This window comes from Equus quagga, chromosome 6 (genome assembly GCF_021613505.1).
Source record: "Equus quagga isolate Etosha38 chromosome 6, UCLA_HA_Equagga_1.0, whole genome shotgun sequence".
In the NCBI taxonomy this organism is placed as follows: domain Eukaryota; kingdom Metazoa; phylum Chordata; class Mammalia; order Perissodactyla; family Equidae; genus Equus; species Equus quagga.
In genome coordinates this window covers 131,416,750-131,433,757 of record NC_060272.1, presented here as the reverse complement: position 1 = coordinate 131,433,757, position 17,008 = coordinate 131,416,750, and the positions used below count along the sequence as shown (strand labels likewise).

Sequence of the window (17,008 nt, the reverse complement as noted above, 5' to 3'; positions counted from 1 at the left end):
TTGGGTCACAGACCCTCTTAAGGCCAAAGGACATTCCTTTTTCTTTTTTAAACATGTGTGCTGGAGAAGCTTTCTTTTTCTTTTTTCTTTCTTTCTTTTTTTTTTTTTTGAGGAAGATTAGCCCTGAGCTAACATCTGCTGCCAATCTTCCTCTTTTTGCTGAGGAAGGCTGTCCCTGAGCTAACATCCATGCCCATCTCCCTCCACTTTATATGTGGGATGCCTACCACAGCATGGGGTGCCAAGTAAGCAGTGCTATGTCTGCACCCGGGATCCGAACCGGCGAAACCTGGGCCGCCAAAGCAAATGTGCACACTTAACCGCTGCACCACTGGGCTAGCTCTGGAGAAGCTTTCTAAAAGACCAGATAAGGGAGCGGCAGACCTAGACAGTCCCAGAGCACTCCTCCTGGAACAGAGGGACAGAGGCCAGATTTGGGGGCTAGTCCCTGTTACTCAGGATTCTTGGAGAAGTCAGTTCAGGAGTGTCACAGAAGCCAGAGCCAATACAAAAATATGTTCCTTTAATCCTGCATTCTCCTCTGAATAATCCCTTCTGTATCTTTCCCTTGGCGAAGTTTCTCAAAAAATGGTCCATCTTCCCAACCTCTTCTTTTACCTCCACAGTACATTGTAACATGTCTTTTGCCCTGTATTAGTCAGGGTAAGTAATCTTAGTTGCTGTAACAAACAACCCCAAACTCAGTGACTTAGCACTACAGTCCACTGTGGGATAGAGGGGGCGCTCTGTCCCATGCTGCATTCAGAATTCTCCACTAACAGCTTAATTCTATGTAACTACGATAATAGATGAGAGAAGAGAGAGAATGTAAAGAATCTCACAGAAGATTTTAGGAGCCAGACAGGGAAGTGGCATACATCATTCTGCCCATACTGCATTGGCCGGAACACAATCACATGACCTCATCTAACTACAGAGTAAAACTGTGGAATGTAATCTGGCTGCCCAAGAGCAAAAGGAATGGATTTGTGAATGTATAGCATCGTCTTTGCTACAAGCCCCTATTGAGAAACCGGTTGACCATTTTCCTTCATTTTACTGGACCTCTCAGATATATTTGACTGTGCTGACTTTTTTTTTTTTTTTGAGGAAGATAAGGCCTGAGCTAACATCTGCCACCAATCCTCCTCTTTTTGCTGAGGAAGACTGGCCCTGAGCTAACATCTGTGCCCATCTTCCTCCATTTTATATGTGGGACACCATGGCTTGACAAGCACTGCATAGGTCTGCACCCCGGATCCAGGCCCACGAACCCTGGGCTGCCAAGGCAGAATTAGCGAACTTAACTGCTGCGCCACTGGGCTTGCCCCTATGCTGACCTTTCATTCCATCACTCTCATGTGTGAGGCTATGCTCCTCCAGTTCTCTTCGTCTTTGTTGTATTTAGATAACACATATGACAAAATGAGGCAGACACTAATTTTTTTATAAGTATTAACTCACTTAATCTTCATCACCATGAAGGCACATGCTATGAGGTAGATACTTTTATTCATCCCATTTTACAGATGAGAAAACTGTCATAAAGAGGTTAAGTAACTTGCCCAAGATCACACAACAAGCAGGTGGCAGAAGCCAGGCTTTTAATCCAGTCCTCCCAGCTCCAGAGTTTCTTTCTTAATCACTGCCCTGTGCTGCCTTTTCTCTCTTTCGCTTCTCTTCCTTTTTCACTCCCCTGCCAATAACCCGCAGCAGGTTTACAGGGCCCTGCTCTCACATTTTGTGCTTCACAACAAAGAATGAATTGTAGGCCCCTGAAGACCCCACGCTGTCTTTCTCCTTGGTGCCTTTGCTCTTGGAGTAGATCTCGTTGGCTGGACGGCCCTTCCCATCTCGCTTAAAGACACTGCTCAGGTGTCACCGCGTTGAGAAAGCCTTCCCTGACGTTCCCAGGTTGGAGTCGCTCCTCCCACCTTCTGTGCTAGCAAAGGCCGGCCTTGACAATCACCAGTCCCGGAAGGCTCCGCTTCCGGGCTCGCCCGCTTCGCCATCAGTGAGCCCAGGAGGGACAGTCCAGTCCGGGTCTCGCCGCTACCCGACGTAGGACGGCGCTCGGAGAGACCCAGCTCGGAGGCCCTACGGCGGGCAGCTCGGCGGCTTACGCCCGCCCCCTCACTTCACGCCTGCCCCGCCCCTCGGCGCTCCCCGTTCCCCGTGCGGAGGTGGTTCAACCCGGGGGGCGGTGCCCGGGCACCCGGGCCGCTCCGATTGGCCGCGGCGGGCCGTACCACGGCGGTGGCGGGGGAACGGGCGCGCACGGCGCTCTGCGGGCTCGGCGGCCGTGAGAGTCCCGGCCTGAGGCTCGCTCCCGCGCAGCGCTGAGCCAGGCCGCCGCCGGGATGCAGTGGGCCGTGGGCCGGCGGTGGGCGTGGGCCGCGCTGCTCCTGGCCGCCGCGGCCGTGCTGGCCCAGGTGGGCCGGCTCTGGCTGGGCACTCAGAACTTCGTCTTCCAGCGCGAAGAGATCGCGCAGCTGGCGCGGCAGTATGCGGGTGAGCCGGCGGGGGAGCGGGCGGAGCGCCGGGGCGGGGGAGGCCCCAGCTCAGCTGAGGGTTCCGGGGCCCTCGTTCCCGAGTTCGGGACTGGTGCTGGCCCTGACCCTGTTGCTCCTCTGCCCCCCGCCAGGGCTGGACCACGAGCTGGCCTTCTCTCGGCTGATCGTGGAGTTGCGGCGCCTGCACCCAGGCCACGTGCTGCCCGACGAGGAGCTGCAGTGGGTGTTCGTGAACGCGGGCGGCTGGATGGGCGCCATGTGCCTTCTGCACGCCTCGCTGTCCGAGTACGTGCTGCTCTTCGGTACCGCCCTGGGCTCTGGCGGCCACTCGGGTCAGTGCTGGCGGCGGGCTGGACTGGGAGGCTGGGGCAATCCAAGGGCCCACGCCCTCCTTTCTCATGTTTGACCAGACCATGTGATGGCGCGGTCACCCTGATATTCAGTGTCCATCTGATTGTCCCTCAGGACGCTATTGGGCTGAGATCTCGGACACCATCATCTCTGGCACCTTCCACCAGTGGAGAGAGGGCACTACCAAAAGTGAGGTCTTCTACCCAGGTGGGTAAGCAGGCCGTGTCAGATAGTGGGTCCCTTCATTCTGGGGTGCATACAGTTGGGGGAGAGAGCCATGGCAGAGAAAAGGGGTGCGTTGTGGGGCCCGCCCCCTGGTTCCCTTACCCTCCAGATAAGCCACAGGTGGTTGGTTGAGGCGCCGCTGAATGCCTCTGTTGCTTTCCTCTGTCAAAAGGAAGTGAAACATAACAGCTTCCTGTTAACCATGTCTGATTTTTATCTGCCTATTTTAACTCATCCAGTATTCCAACAGTGGTTGGGGAGACAGTTGGGTAATCAGAAATGCTCTCCTACCCCTAAAGGGAAGGCAGATAGTTGTCTTCCTTTTTTTATATGGTGAAACATTTTACATAAAAAGTAGAGCTTTGGGCTTCAAGTAAGTTTGAGGCTGAGTGTTGGTATGGCATGTAACTGAACAGCTGCATTTCTCAGACAGCCTCACTAGTCTTACAACTACCCCTCCCTATCTAACAGGCCCGGCCCAAGTTTAGCTAAATTTCTGCTTGACATGTGTGAGGCTTGGGAATGCAGACTTCCATCACCCCAAACGATGGCCCATGGCCAAGTGAGGTGGCCCCACTTGGCTTCCCCCAAGAGAGGACAAGAGCCAGGTGATGCCACAAAGGAAACTTTAGGAGTGGCCATCTTGGCCTCTTCCCCCTCCAGATGCGCAACCAGGGCAGTCTGGTAAGGCTTTTTCCTTTCCTGAAGTTCCCTCTCCATTCCCTGCCCCTAGTCAGCCTACGGGCCAGGGAGGTGACAGCAATGGAAGAGCAGGGCTGGGCTCCTGATGTGGGTGCTCCTTATCCCCCAGGGGAGACAGTGGTGCACGGGCCTGGTGAGGCAACAGCTGTGGAGTGGGGGCCAAACACGTGGATGGTGGAGTACGGCCGGGGTGTCATCCCATCCACCCTGGCCTTTGCACTGGCGGACACAATCTTCAGCACCCAGGACTTCCTCACCCTCTTCTATACTCTTCGCGCCTATGCCCGGGGCCTCCGGCTTGAGCTCACCACCTACCTCTTCGGCCAGGACCCCTGACCAGCCAAGCCTGAAAGAGGACCTGTGGATGAACAGGAGCAGGCAGGCCCATACACAGCCACTTGCTGGAGCCCATGTGAGAAGACAAGGACATACTCACAACTTGCAGATACTGAGTTCCTGGTGTACGAGCAGGGACATACATGCTTATACAACCAAACATAGAGACCTGTGGGAACATATGGGACACACATTCAGATCCTGAATCCCGTGTGTATGGCACCATCATGCATTCACACCCATCCAGAGAGGGAGCCCCCCGTATACCAAGGGGGCCAGTCATGTTCAAACACACATACCACAAGCTTGACTCACTAACTCAGGCCTTTCCAGAGCTTCCCTGCCCCTAGTCAGGGCTCTGGAGTTAGGGATGGGGGTGGATATTACAGTCTGCCTGGGTCTGACTCCTCAACCCAGCAGCAATTGGGGGGAGGGGGTGAGGGCGGAGAGGAGCTGCCTTTGGAGGCCCCCTTCACCTGCAGCTATGATGCCCTTCCCCTTCAGCCCCCGTCCTCACCATATGCCTTACCCCATTCTTTGCCCTGCTATGCAAGTGCCCTCATGGCCTGCCCCCCTCCCTTTCAGCAGCCAGGTCAGCTGGGGAACCAGAAGAATGTTGAGAATGCTGAGGTCAGGGTCCTTCTATCCTGAAAGACCTCCCATTCCTCCCTCAGGGGTATGATGAGGAGGCCAGCCTCAGCCTGAGACCCACCACTGGAGAGAGGTGGGCCTAGGTCCAGGAGACCAGCCCTGGCCTAGAGAAGGCCTTTTCTGTGCACACCCATCATAGCTTCCAGACACTGCCCTTGCTGTGTTTCTGTCCATCTGTTTGTTCTGTTAATAAAGACCTGTAGAACAGTTCCATTTCCTTGTGTGCCTGAACAGCAGGAAATCTGCCAGCTCCAGGGGGATGGGGGCGGGGGGCACTCAAGAAGGTCCCTGCCTTGCTGTGTGATTCAGTGTATAAGACAGTGGCTTTGGACTGTAATAAGGACTATACTTTAGTGTGCCCAAGAATCACCTAGGAGGCTTATTGACTCTACAGATTGCTGTGCCAAATCCCCAGAGATAAGTTCTGGGCTGAGGCCTTGAGATCAGCGTGTTTAATGAGATCGGCTCCACCAGTTTTGAATGCTGCAATTTAAGAAATTCAGAGCTGGGTGAGGTGCTGTGTATCTTGGTTTGCCTCTGCCAGTGCCGCCCTGGAAACAGTCTTGGGAATCCTGCCCTGGATGGCCACAGGGTGGCAGTGTGTACCCATTTTTGAACTGAAAGAGGCATAGTCATTCTCCATCTGCTTTTTTCTGGGTTTCCTGGGTATCATGTCCACCCTGACCCAGAGCAGGAGTTCCTCCTCTCCAGTCTTATTCTCTAGGACCCCCCCCCACTTCTGTGGAGGCTCCCGGCGGCGGAGGTGGGGGGTGTCCTAGGTCAGTGAGGCTGGGACTAGAGGTACCTTAGGTACACTCACTCCCGGGGACCCTGCACTTACCTTCTTGGTTTTTTTTTATTTTTTTAGATTGGCACCTGAGCTAACAAAGCCCCCCAGTACATAGCTGTATATTCTAGTTGTGAGTGCCTCTGGCTGTGCTATGTGGGACGCCACCTCAGCATGGCCCGATGAGCGGTGCCATGTCTGCCCCCAGGATCCGAACTGGCAAAACCCTGGGCTGCTGAAGCGGAGCGCAGGAACTTAACCACTCAGCCACTGGGCCAGCCCCTGCACTTGCCTTCTTAAATTTTGGGTCCTAGGCACCTCACTTGCCTCACCGTCCTGGCCCTGCTCTAAGGTTGAGTGGGGCCTGGGCCACTCTCACTTCTTAGGACTCCTAGTATATTAAAAAGGGAAGGAACATGGTTATAAAAATTGTATACAGGTATTCTAAAAGTTTGACATTCTAGTGAACAAAAGTACAAAAGACTACTTGTATAACTATTTGGAAACAACATAGAAAGTCTAAATTTGTGACTCTGAATGAATGTGAGGTCCAGGCCAGCTGGCCATCCTGACACCCTACCACCATGTTGGCCGTGACAGGTCCTGGCTGGGATCTCTCCATTGATCATGGGTTGCAAAGTCAAGGCTCGAAGGATTTCTCCTACGCTGTAACCCAGCTCTGCCTCTAGGCTCAGAGCCCATATCTGTCAGGGATGCCTCCACTCCCCTTGTCATCCCTCCCACATAGGACTAGGCTCCCAGGTTCCTCCCCATCTCTGTTGCTAAGCCCAGTGGTTATTTCCTCTCAGCTTTCATTTAACATAGTTCATCACTCTTAAAACACTTGGCTTCCAGGATACTACTCTCTTCCTTCCTTGCCTCCTTTACTAGATCTTTTTTATCTCCTCAACCTCTGACTTCCCAAGACTTAATCCTCAAACTTCTCTATCTACACCTCTCCCAGGTGATCTCAACCATTTCTTGACTTTAAATACTATTTATAAGTCTTCCCCCCCCCAGTTTTATTGAGATATAATTGGCATATAACATTGTATTAGTTTACTTATTGCCATCTAACACACTATGTATTTCCCCCACTGGAATTATACTATTATAATAGGGACTTCGTTTTATTCACGCCTGTGTCCAGCCTTCCTGGCATAAAGTAGGTGCTCAGTAAGTATGTGTTGGATGAATGGAGGTCTCGGTCTGTCCGTCTTTGTCTCTGTGAGGTGTAGGATCAGATGAGGGCTGCGTGGTGGTGAGAGACAGCCATTCCTCATCACAAACAAAGAGAGAGAAACCAGGTCCCACTCGGGCTTATTCCTTCCCCTCAGCCTTTCTCAGTTGTAGCCCTCCTGGCTCAGCCCCCAAAGGTGGGTTTACTATGCTTGATTGATTCTTTTCTTTGGGAAGTAGGCGCCAGCCCCTTGCCCCTCTCCTCTCCCTCTGCCCTTGCAAAAGAATCTCCAAACCCTCAGAACTGGAATTTCCCCAAGCCAGTTCCTACCTTTCCCAGAGGAGTCTTACCTTGTACCTCTCTCCAGGCACCTTCTCTTCTCTGAGCAGCCAGGGGAAGCTATGTGGGGAAAGGGGAGCAAGCTGGGCACAGGAGGTCCACAGATCTCTAGGCCCCCAGGAGACCCCCAGGGCATGTTTGTCTGCCGCTGCACCTTCACTGATTCTCCCCTCTGTGGGCCCAGCCTCGGAGAGGGGTGGGAAGAGGAGGGGGCTTCACTCTGCCCCAGGAGAACTCTTACCACACAAAGCTGCGGGAGAAGGGGCATCAGTACTGAAGGTGGTTGGATCACCAAGGCTTCTTGGGGGGAAGGGGGGGTCTGCCTGGCTGTCAGGTCTGAAATCTGGGCAGGAGGGCACTGGAGTGAGCCCAAGGTATGAGTAGGACTGAACCTCAGTGTGGGCAGGGATAGGCCAAAGAGAACAAGGACCTAGTGCGGCAGTTGGAGCTGGGCTGGGGATAAGGGTGGAGGCTGGAGATGGGAAGAGCAGGGAGGTGTCACCTACCACAAGCTCCTGGTGAGAAGAATTGGTGGTCCAGGCCTGGGCAAGCTGGGTCTGAATGGAGGGGACTGATGGGGGGTGGGGGAGGCAAAAGTCACTCCTGAATTTCTGCCTTCTAGAGGAATCTTGGCCCTGGGACCAGTGTGCCTCACTGGGTGCGAGGTCAGGGGATGATCCCGGTGCTGAGTTTGGCATAGCAGAGTTTCACACCCCTGCCAGGTGTGACCTGTACAGATGTGTGTTTTCACTCACACTCTTGGCATCACCTCCAGGTGGCCCTCATGCTTTTGGTAGGTTGATGCCCTTGGGCACTGGAAGAAACGGGAATGTATAAGGATGCCTGAGGGGGGTGGGGTCCATGCTGCTCAGAGGAGAAACTGTGGCCTGCCGCTCAGGACCCCCAAAAAAGGAACAGCATCTCAGCATCTGGGGGACGACTGAGGGTAGAGTGGGCCTGAAGCAGTCTGGCCGAAGGGGTCTGGAGATACAGACTGGGGAGTCAGGCACACATGGGTGGAGAATGCATGTGAAGATGGGCAGGCAAAATGCTGATCAATGTTGAAACACGCTATGAGTACCCAAGGTTCGTTATACTATTCACTCCTCTTGTGTATACGTTGGAAAATTTCCATAACAGAACATCAAAAGAGCTAAAAAACGATGTGCTTGTGTATCTGCATGTGGTGTGTGCACCCTGCTGTGGGTGTAGAATCAGCTCAGAGACCTCTGAGAGTGTGAGTGCAGAGGTGTGAGTCCACCACCCACCGGGGGCACATACTGTTGTGCAAACTGCAGCATGCATGCAGTTGGGGATAGCATCCGGGCAGGGCAGGGGGAGAAGCTCCTGTTCTGTCCAGGTCTCCCACACTCACCCCAGCATCCTGCACAGTGATTCCCTTCATGATCATAGCCTGCCCAGGCCATTGGCGCTGCGGCGTCGGTGTAGCCAAGTACGTGAAACAGGGCAGCTGTGCGCCTGAACTTGTGACAGGTGTGTTGGTGTATGAAAGCGGCTGTTTGTGTGTGAATGCCACGCACTGAGTGTGGGTGTCGGGGACACGACTTGTGAGGCTAGGCGGGGCCCTGGTCCGGAGTCCAGTAGCCGTGGACCCCTCATTCTCCTTTGCAGGATTTTCGGCAGCTCTCCAGCGCCCCATTCCCCCGAATCTGGCTATATGGAGGGTGGGAGACACCTGTTGGTGGGCTGGAGCGGCAGAGCCCACCGGGGCCTCCCCGTTTGCGCCTCCGCCCGCCCTGCCCCGCTGGGGTCCCGCCCCCGTGGCCGCAGCCAGCAGAGCGGCGAGTGAGCGCACCGCGGCCAGAGGAGCGCACGGCGGCGGGAGCGCACGGCGGGGACCCGCGCAGGGAACCGGGCCGAGGCAGGGGCCGCCCGAGAGGCGTGCGGAGCAGAGGGAGAGCCGTGGAGACGCCGGGGGCAGCGGGCCGCGCCAGGCTGGTGAGTGCGGCCGCGGGGTGCGGGGAGCCAGAGAGCGGTGGAGACCCCGCCGTCCCCTGCCCGCGCGGTCCCGGCCCCGTCCCGGGCTCTGTCCCCGCCGCCCTCTATCCCCGCGCCTCCTCGGCTCCAGTCCTCTGCGTCTCTGCCCCATCTCTCCGTCTGTCCCCCTCTATTCACTGTCTCGCCCTGTCTCTAATCTCTCCTTTCTGTCTCTGTCTCCTGCTGCGTCGGTCTCTTCTTGTCTCTCTCAACCCCTGTCTCACTATTTGTGTCTCTCGGCCTCTGTCTCTCTGTCTCTGTCCCTCTCTCTGGACTGCCTGTCACTCAGGTCTTTGATATTTCTCTCTTGTTCCTCTCTGTTTTACCTTCCCTGTCTCTCTATCCAATATCTCTATCAGTCTCACCTCTCCCCATCTCTGTCTCTCCATTCTTGTCTCTGTCTGATAGTTCTGTCTCTCCCGGCTTCTGTCTCTCCTTGTCTCTTGGTCCCATTTCCATTTCTATCTCCCTATCTCTCTGTCATTGTCTCTCTCTGCTGGATCTCTCTCTCCTCCATCTCTCTCTGTTTCTTGGTTCTTGTCACCCTTTTTGATCCGCTCAGTCTCTACCTGTCCTCGGCCAATGCCCATTTCTGTCTCTTTGAGTCTGGTCTCTCTCTTTCCTGCTCCTTCTACCTCTCTGTCTCTGTCGATTTCTGGGAAAGCTCTCTTTCTGCCTTTTTCCTTAGGGCCCCTCTGCTCTTCCCTGAATCCATGACCACCTCCCCTTGTGTTGGGGGTTTTGGGGGCAGCAGGGCCCAACACCCATCATTCCCTCCCCCACAGGCGGCCCTTTCCTCAGGGCCCCGCCTGGTGCCAGCCCCCCCCACCAGCCGGGGGACTGCGCCTGGAAGCCGTAATGGAGGCCCTGCAGAGGCAGCAGGCAGCCCGACTGGCCCAGGGGGTGGGGCCATTGGCCCCTCCACACCCACCACCACCTCCTCCTCCGGCTCCCTTGCCTGGTCCCCGGACCCTGCAGGCCCCTGAGGGGGCCTTGAGGGAGGTTGGGGCTGAGGAAGAGGAGGACGCGGAAGAGGATGAGGAGGGGGAGGAAGCTGGGACAGAGGAGGAGGCAGCCAAGGAGAGCCGTCCAGGGACCCAGGACCCCAGCTCACCTTCCAGCCAGCCACCTGGACCTCATCCCCATGAGTGGACCTACGAAGAACAGTTCAAGCAGGTGGGACCACCTCAATGTCAGGCCCTCCCGCCCCACCCCTCCTCTCTGGGCAAAAGCAGAGCCAGGAGATTAGTAGCTCCCCCACCCCCACTGCCCTCTGCAGGATGGAAAGACAGAGACACAGAGACCTGCAGAGAGACAGGGGGAAGAGACCAAAGGATAGATAGTGACAAGGAGGGAGAGACAGACACCCAGAGGCATGGAATAAACTGCATAGGCCCACACTAGAGGTGCGGGAGCCACCCAGAAACGTGGAGGCCCAAAGACTGGAGGCTCCCGGGGAGCTGGAAGGGAAAGTGGGAGGGGTGTAGGAGCCTTCAAGAATTCTTTTGTGGGAGGAGGATCTGGGGACTGGGGATTCCAGGGCCAGCACCATCCTACCCTACCTTCTCACACATCAAGTCACAAGGTCATATTCCAGCAACCAGTGGGGGTGTCCTGGGCTGCCTGCTTCTATCTTTGGGAGCAGAATGGAGGTTGCCACTCGTTTGGCAAGCTGACCCCCCCCCCTTCTTCTCTTCCCTGTCACACTCCCCCCATCCAAATCCTCTCCCTGGCCTGAGTTCCCTGGGTGACAGTTCCCAGCCTGTGATGGCCACTCCAGCCGCAGTGTGACTAAAGGGCCCTGGTACACTTGAGAATGACGAGATCTTATTCATAGGGCTTTAATTTGAGGTTCTTCCTCCCTGCGGAGCCCATCTGGATGTTATTCTAAGGCACTACTCCAGGCTGTCACTATGACAGTATTACCCAGGCCTGTGACTCTAGGTGTGCTATTCTGGTGGTGTTACTCGTAGGGTGTTGGTCTTGGGTATTTTCCAGAAGTGTTAATCTGTGGCTAACACTCTGTGGCATTAGTGTAAAACTGGGAGTGTTACTCAGGGCTCTGTTACTCTGGATATGTGGCTCTAGCCAGTGTTTCTCCTGGGTATAATTCTGGGGATTATTACTTGGAGAGTGTGTGTTATTTGCAGGTATCCATCTAAGACTTAGGGCTCAGTTCTTGTGGGAGTGTAGCTTTAAAGGTAGATCTTTGGGGTTTTTTACTCATGGGTGTTTTTTCCCTCTGAGAGTTTTTACTGGGGGATGGAGTGTTACCTATGGGTGTTACTCAGGAACTGTTACTCTGGGTAAATGACTCTGTTACTCTAAGGATTGTTCCTCCTGGGTGGTATTTGGGAGGTGATACTGGAGGTGGGGCTCCAGGTGACTGGGCATGGGTGGGATGACCTCTGGGCCTTTCAAGTCCTGACCCCACAGATGCTGGGTGGTACAGGGCCATTGCCTCTGTGGCAGTTTCTGTAGTGGGCAGATCACTGTCCCTGGAAGGAGATCAGACCAGAAGGTGGACTGAGGGGTGTCCCAGGATTCAATCCAAGTGCTTATGTGCATCTGCCCTGCCTGAGGGATGCATTAGAGGCATCTTGGCCCTTCCTCCCCACCCCTGGCACACAGAGATGAGATGTGAACAGCAAGAAGCCCTTGCAGGAATGAACAAGAGCAAATGAGGGCCTGAGATGGGTCTGTCTGTTTCCTCCGTGTGGAACAGAACCCCAGCCTGTCTTCCTCCCTGGGGCTCTGTGCATGCCCTGGAGGGCAGGCTGAGCCTCCACAGCTTCCTCCCTTCCCCTCCTCCCCAGATGGGTGGTTTGAGCTGCCCAGGGCACCACTGGCCAGTGGAGGGTGGTCTCTGTATCTATTAGAAAGAAGTGCCCCTACCTGCCCCCGGGGGAGAGAGTCTAATGCCAGGGAGTCCATAGTTCAGACCCTACTTACCCCATTAGCTGGGGACCCTTATTCAGGGGACAACCTGAGCTGGGGTCCCAGGGGGAGGCAGGGATCAGCAGAGCTGGAAAATGACCTCAGTCCTTCCCCAGCTGTACGAGCTCGATGCAGACCCCAAGAGGAAGGAATTTCTGGATGACCTGTTTAGCTTCATGCAGAAGAGGGGTGAGTGAGGTGATGTAAGGGAAGGACCCCCACTTACCAGGTTTGAGGAAGAGAGACCCCAGGGTTCAGTCCCCAGGTTGGGTCGTCTCTGCAGAGGCCTGAGTTTGGCAGCACCTATCCTGTGGGCCCTCAAAAGCATCTTTAACCTCTGACCCTGCCCCCCTCCTCCACTCAGGGATTAATTAGTGGCCAGCCCACTGGCAGGTTAATGAGTATGAGATCAATTGGGAGGGTGGGAGGGGGACCTGGTTGGGGGCTGGCCTGGGGTGGGAGGAGTTCCCAGGACTGGGAGGCTGGGATGGCCTTGGCCCTCTTTCACTGGCCTTTCCTGCAGCCTTGTCTCTCCTCAGTTTCCCCTTGCTTCAGGAACGGGACACCCAATGTGCTCTACAGCAGGAAGAACTGGGATTAGACTGAAGGAAGGACTTCTCAAGGGGTAGATTGGGGACCATGTGGGTTGGGGCTGTGGAGGAGGAAGAATTCCTTTCCAGGAAGCTCAGAGCTAGAAGAGAAGGCAAGAAGGGTCCAGGAGGGGATCAGGGTGGGCGCAGTCCATCACTTAGGCTTCTCCCCAGATTCATGGGTCCAAAGACTGACTCATTATCTCTCTCTACAAAGCTAATTAACTCACTCGGAGCGCGGCCTGATAAGCCGCTAATTAACTGGCTGCACTGCTCCCCTCCTTAGTGCAGCTGCTGGCCAAAGTCCCCCGGGGCCCCCACCCCAGGCCCGGCACTCCTTCCAGTCCCTTCCTAACCGGGGACCCTCCGTGGGGCCCCAGGTCCTTTGCTCCCCAGAGAGGCCCAGTCATTCTGGTCCCAGTGTCCCTTCCCTGCCCCTTCCTCGAGTCCCCCCCTCCCCCGGGGGGGGGGGGGGGGGGGGGGGGGGGTAGGTGGTCTGAGCGGATCCCAGCAATCTCCCCCCACCCCCACCTCTGCCTCCCTCCGCTCCCTCTGCGGGGGGAGGGGTCCCGCGGGGCCGATAATTTCCCCCCATTAATCAGGCCGCAGCTAATTGTTCGGGTCCAAAGGCGGCGGCGGAAGGGGACGGGATCGGTAAGGAATTAACTGGGGCCCATCGCTCAGCGCAGACAGGCCCCTTTGTCAGGACTGGCCGGCGGGGGCGGCGCGGGCTGCGGAGTTGGCCAGCCGAGACCGGGGCTGCGGCTTCTCTCACCGCCGTGCCGGCCTCGGGCAGCCACCCGGGCAGCTGCTTAGAGGAGTCCGCCCTGCAGCACTGTCGGGAAGTCCTTCCCACAGTCTACCCAGGGGTCGGCAAACTAAAGCCTGCGGGCTACATCTAGTCGCCTGCGAGAAAAGAATGGTTTTACATTTCTAAATAGTGGAAAAAATTAAAAGACGAACATTTCCGGACTTGTGAAATTCGAATTTCAGAGTCTGTAAATAAAGTTTTATTGGAACACAGCCGCGCCCATTCCTTTAAATTCCTCGATAGCTGCTTTCGGGCTACAATGACAAGAGACTGGCCCGCAGAGTCTAAACCATTTACCATCTGGCCTGTTACAGAGAAAGTTTGCCCACCCCTGGTCCAGCCTCCTGTCCTTCCTGCTACAGTGGAGGTCTGGGGCTCTGTGGGGTCTACCTGGAATCCCACCTCCCCATTCCTCCCTCTTCCCCTCCTTTTTCGAGCGAGGGTCCCACCCTGAACTCAGGGTCCCGCCCTGTACTCGAGCGTCGTCTAGGCAGCGACTCCTTCAGTCCCCAAGGATGCCCGCAAGACAGGGTCTCATTCTAGTGCCCTGACTCTCTATCCGCCCCCACCAGGGACGCCGGTGAACCGCGTGCCCATCATGGCGAAGCAGGTGCTGGACCTGTACGCGCTGTTCCGCCTGGTGACGGCCAAGGGCGGCCTGGTGGAAGTCATCAACCGCAAGGTGTGGCGGGAGGTCACGCGTGGCCTCAGCCTGCCCACCACCATCACCTCGGCCGCCTTCACTCTGCGCACCCAGTGAGGCCGGGCGCGCGCGGGAGGGGGCGCGGCGCCGGGCGGAGGCGGGGGGTGCACCTCGGAGCGCCCGGGGCGGGCGGCGGGGCGCGGGGCTGGATCAGCTGGGCCCAGCCGCCCGCCCCCGTCCGTCCGTAGGTACATGAAGTACCTGTACCCGTACGAGTGCGAGACGCGGGCGCTTAGCTCTCCGGGGGAGCTCCAGGCCGCCATCGACAGCAACAGGCGCGAGGGCCGCCGGCAGGCTTACACCGCCGCCCCGCTCTTCGGCTTGGCCGGACCGCCCCCTCGGGGCTCTCTGGGCCCCGCCTCGGGTCCCGGTTCGGCCCCGCCCGCGCCCCCGCCCGGCCCCCGCCCCGCCCAGGGCTCCGCCTCCGGCCTGCCGGCTCACGCCTGCGCGCAGCTGAGCCCGAGTCCCGTTAAGAAAGGTGTCGGGGGCGAGGGGCTGGGATTTGGGGGTCTCTGAGACCTAGGGGGCGCCGAGATATAAGGAACTTTACAAATGTGGGGACTCTGAGGTCTGGGAGGCGTTGAGGTATAGGGTAGTAAGGACTGACAGGGCATTGAGGTTTGGTGCACGCTAATGTTAAGGGGTCCTGAGGTTTGGGGTCAATGGAGCCTTGAGGGCTCTGGGGTACAGGTTACTGCGGTGTGGGATTGAAGCTAAGGAAAAGGTCCTTTATCCAGAGCAGCTCCATTCCACACCTCTCCAACCAGTGCTTCCATTTGCATGTGGTCTGTGCCTCCTGTGACCTGAATTATTTAACGACCAAGAGCAAGGAAATTCCCCCCACTTGTCTTGGACCAACCTAGACATATATATTGGCCCTTTGGGCTCTCCAGCTTCAGAGCCTCTAGGCTGAGACTCTGGTTGGAAGGGGAGCTTGAACTTCAAGCTTGAGCTTGGGTGACCTCCCTTGGTCCCAAGCCTGGGGAGAGAACAAAATGCAGAGATGGAGCTGCTTGGGCCAGGGGAGCTGAATGACCTGTTCTTCCAGAGGAGAGTGGAATCCCAACCCCTCGACTGGCACTGCCTGTGGGCCTGGCCTTGGGACCTGCACGGGAGAAGTTGGCACCAGAGGAGCCCCCAGAGAAGAGGGCTGTTCTGATGGGGCCCATGGACCCACCTCGACCTGGCGCACCCCCCAGTTTCCTGCCCCGTGGCAAGGTTCCCCTGAGGGGTGAGGAGGAGCTTGTTGCTGTAAGGGCTTTGGGCCTGTGCACTGAGGGAGGATACACCCATTACCTGATAAGTGTTGGAGATGGCACAGATAGCTCTCTCAACAGACAACTGTGTAATTACCGGTGTGGGGCTGAAGTGCAATGGGGGCTGTCTACAGCAATGGGCGCGGGAGCTGGTAAGTTTGAAGTCTTATTCCCCAAAATTTGACTCCCCTGCCCTCTCCTGGACAGAAGAGCGGCTGGATGGGCCTCTTAATCTGGCAGGCAGTGGTATCAGCAGTATCAACATGGCCCTAGAGATCAACGGGGTGGTCTACACTGGTATGGGTACTGCAGGCTGTCTACACTGGCATGAGGTCAGGGGTATTTACACTGGCATGGGGATTTTAGACTTTCTCTCCTAGCATGAGGTTCAGGGATAGCCAAACTTGCATGGGTAACATGGGGTTCAGGGGATTGCTACACTGGCATGGGTTAAAGGGGTGTCTACATGGCATGGGGTCTAAGGCATGACCTCTCTGGCATGGGTACCATGGGATGTCCACCTCGTCATGGGCCTATGTATCAGTGTAAATATCTCTTGTTTACCTGTTCAAGGGTTTCTATATTGGCATAGGAGTCTCTAACTCTAACAAGCCAAGGGGCTTGTCCTCACTGGTTTGTGGCAGGGGTATGTTCTAGTGATCAGGACACTGACTTTTGTTTCCCTCTTCTGTTTCTGTGCCCTAACCCCCTCCTGCTTGTGTTTGCCCTCTACCATCTCCTCATCCCTTTGCCAGGCATCCTCTTTGCCCGCCGCCAGCCTGTGCCAGCTTCCCAGGGCCCAACCAACCCTGCACCCCCACCCCCTACAGGGGCCCCTTCCAGTGCCTCACCCTGAGAGCTCCCGCTTGGAATTAAGATTTCCAGCCCCATTGCTGAGGGGGAAAGAGACACCCCCACACCTTGATTCTTCCAGGGTGCCCACTCTAGGACCCAGCCCTGGGAGGTGACCACTCCCCCCCCCCCATGCCACATAGACTTGAAGCCAAAGAGTTTTCTTTTGATGTTACATCTACCTCATTATAAAGGGAGGGCACCTCCTCCCTGGCCAACTCCAGCAGCATCTACCAAAGGGTTCTGCCCCCAGTAACCTCCATCATGTCCTCATGTGCCCCCCTGTGTCATTGTCATCTCTAGGACCCTATCTCTTCGAGTCAGACCTGCTTCTCTCCAGGAGCCAGGTGGAGGGTTGGGTTGGGGTGTTGTGAAGGATATGTCCCTTGGGTCACATATGGATAATAAAGCTGCAGTCCCTCCCTTTCCAGTGCCTCCTCTCCTTGTTTGGGTCTGGGGTTTGGGGAGGAATTATGTGGTGTACACTGCTGCATTGGGCCGGGAGTTCTCAGAGGGGAAGACAGAATAGCAAAGGTCTCTGAGAGTAGAAGAGCTGGGTCTCATGAATCAGACTGCCTGAGTTCAAATCCCGATTCTCCCATATAGTGCGGGGTGGCCTTGGGCAAGACACTTAATCACTTGAACCTTAGAAGACTCCAGAAGATTATGGTATCTCATAGGGCCTCTTACTGATCTATGGGAGCAGACCAATCTTGTCATAATGAGTGTATTTATATGTGCGACCTCGGGGAATGGGGTGGGGAAGCCTTTTTGGTA

General features: G+C 56.1%; 2 protein-coding genes across 2 annotated transcripts; both read left to right on the top strand.

Moving 5' to 3' along the window:
- Positions 1-2,251: 2,251 nt before the first annotated feature.
- On the top strand, positions 2,252-4,267 carry SIGMAR1 (sigma non-opioid intracellular receptor 1). Its single transcript, XM_046664437.1, has 4 exons — positions 2,252-2,511; positions 2,645-2,845; positions 2,979-3,071; positions 3,901-4,267. Exons 1-4 carry the CDS (start codon positions 2,361-2,363, stop codon positions 4,125-4,127), a joined length of 672 nt encoding a protein of 223 aa, XP_046520393.1. The 5' UTR covers positions 2,252-2,360; the 3' UTR covers positions 4,128-4,267.
- Positions 4,268-9,940: 5,673 nt separating this feature from the next.
- On the top strand, positions 9,941-16,589 carry ARID3C (AT-rich interaction domain 3C). The gene is made up of 7 exons (XM_046665113.1): positions 9,941-10,258; positions 12,136-12,208; positions 13,993-14,176; positions 14,312-14,601; positions 15,172-15,354; positions 15,587-15,676; positions 16,135-16,589. The coding sequence occupies exons 1-7, from the start codon at positions 9,941-9,943 to the stop codon at positions 16,233-16,235; spliced, it is 1,239 nt and encodes a 412-aa protein (XP_046521069.1). The 3' UTR covers positions 16,236-16,589.
- The last annotated feature ends 419 nt before the right edge of the window (positions 16,590-17,008 follow it).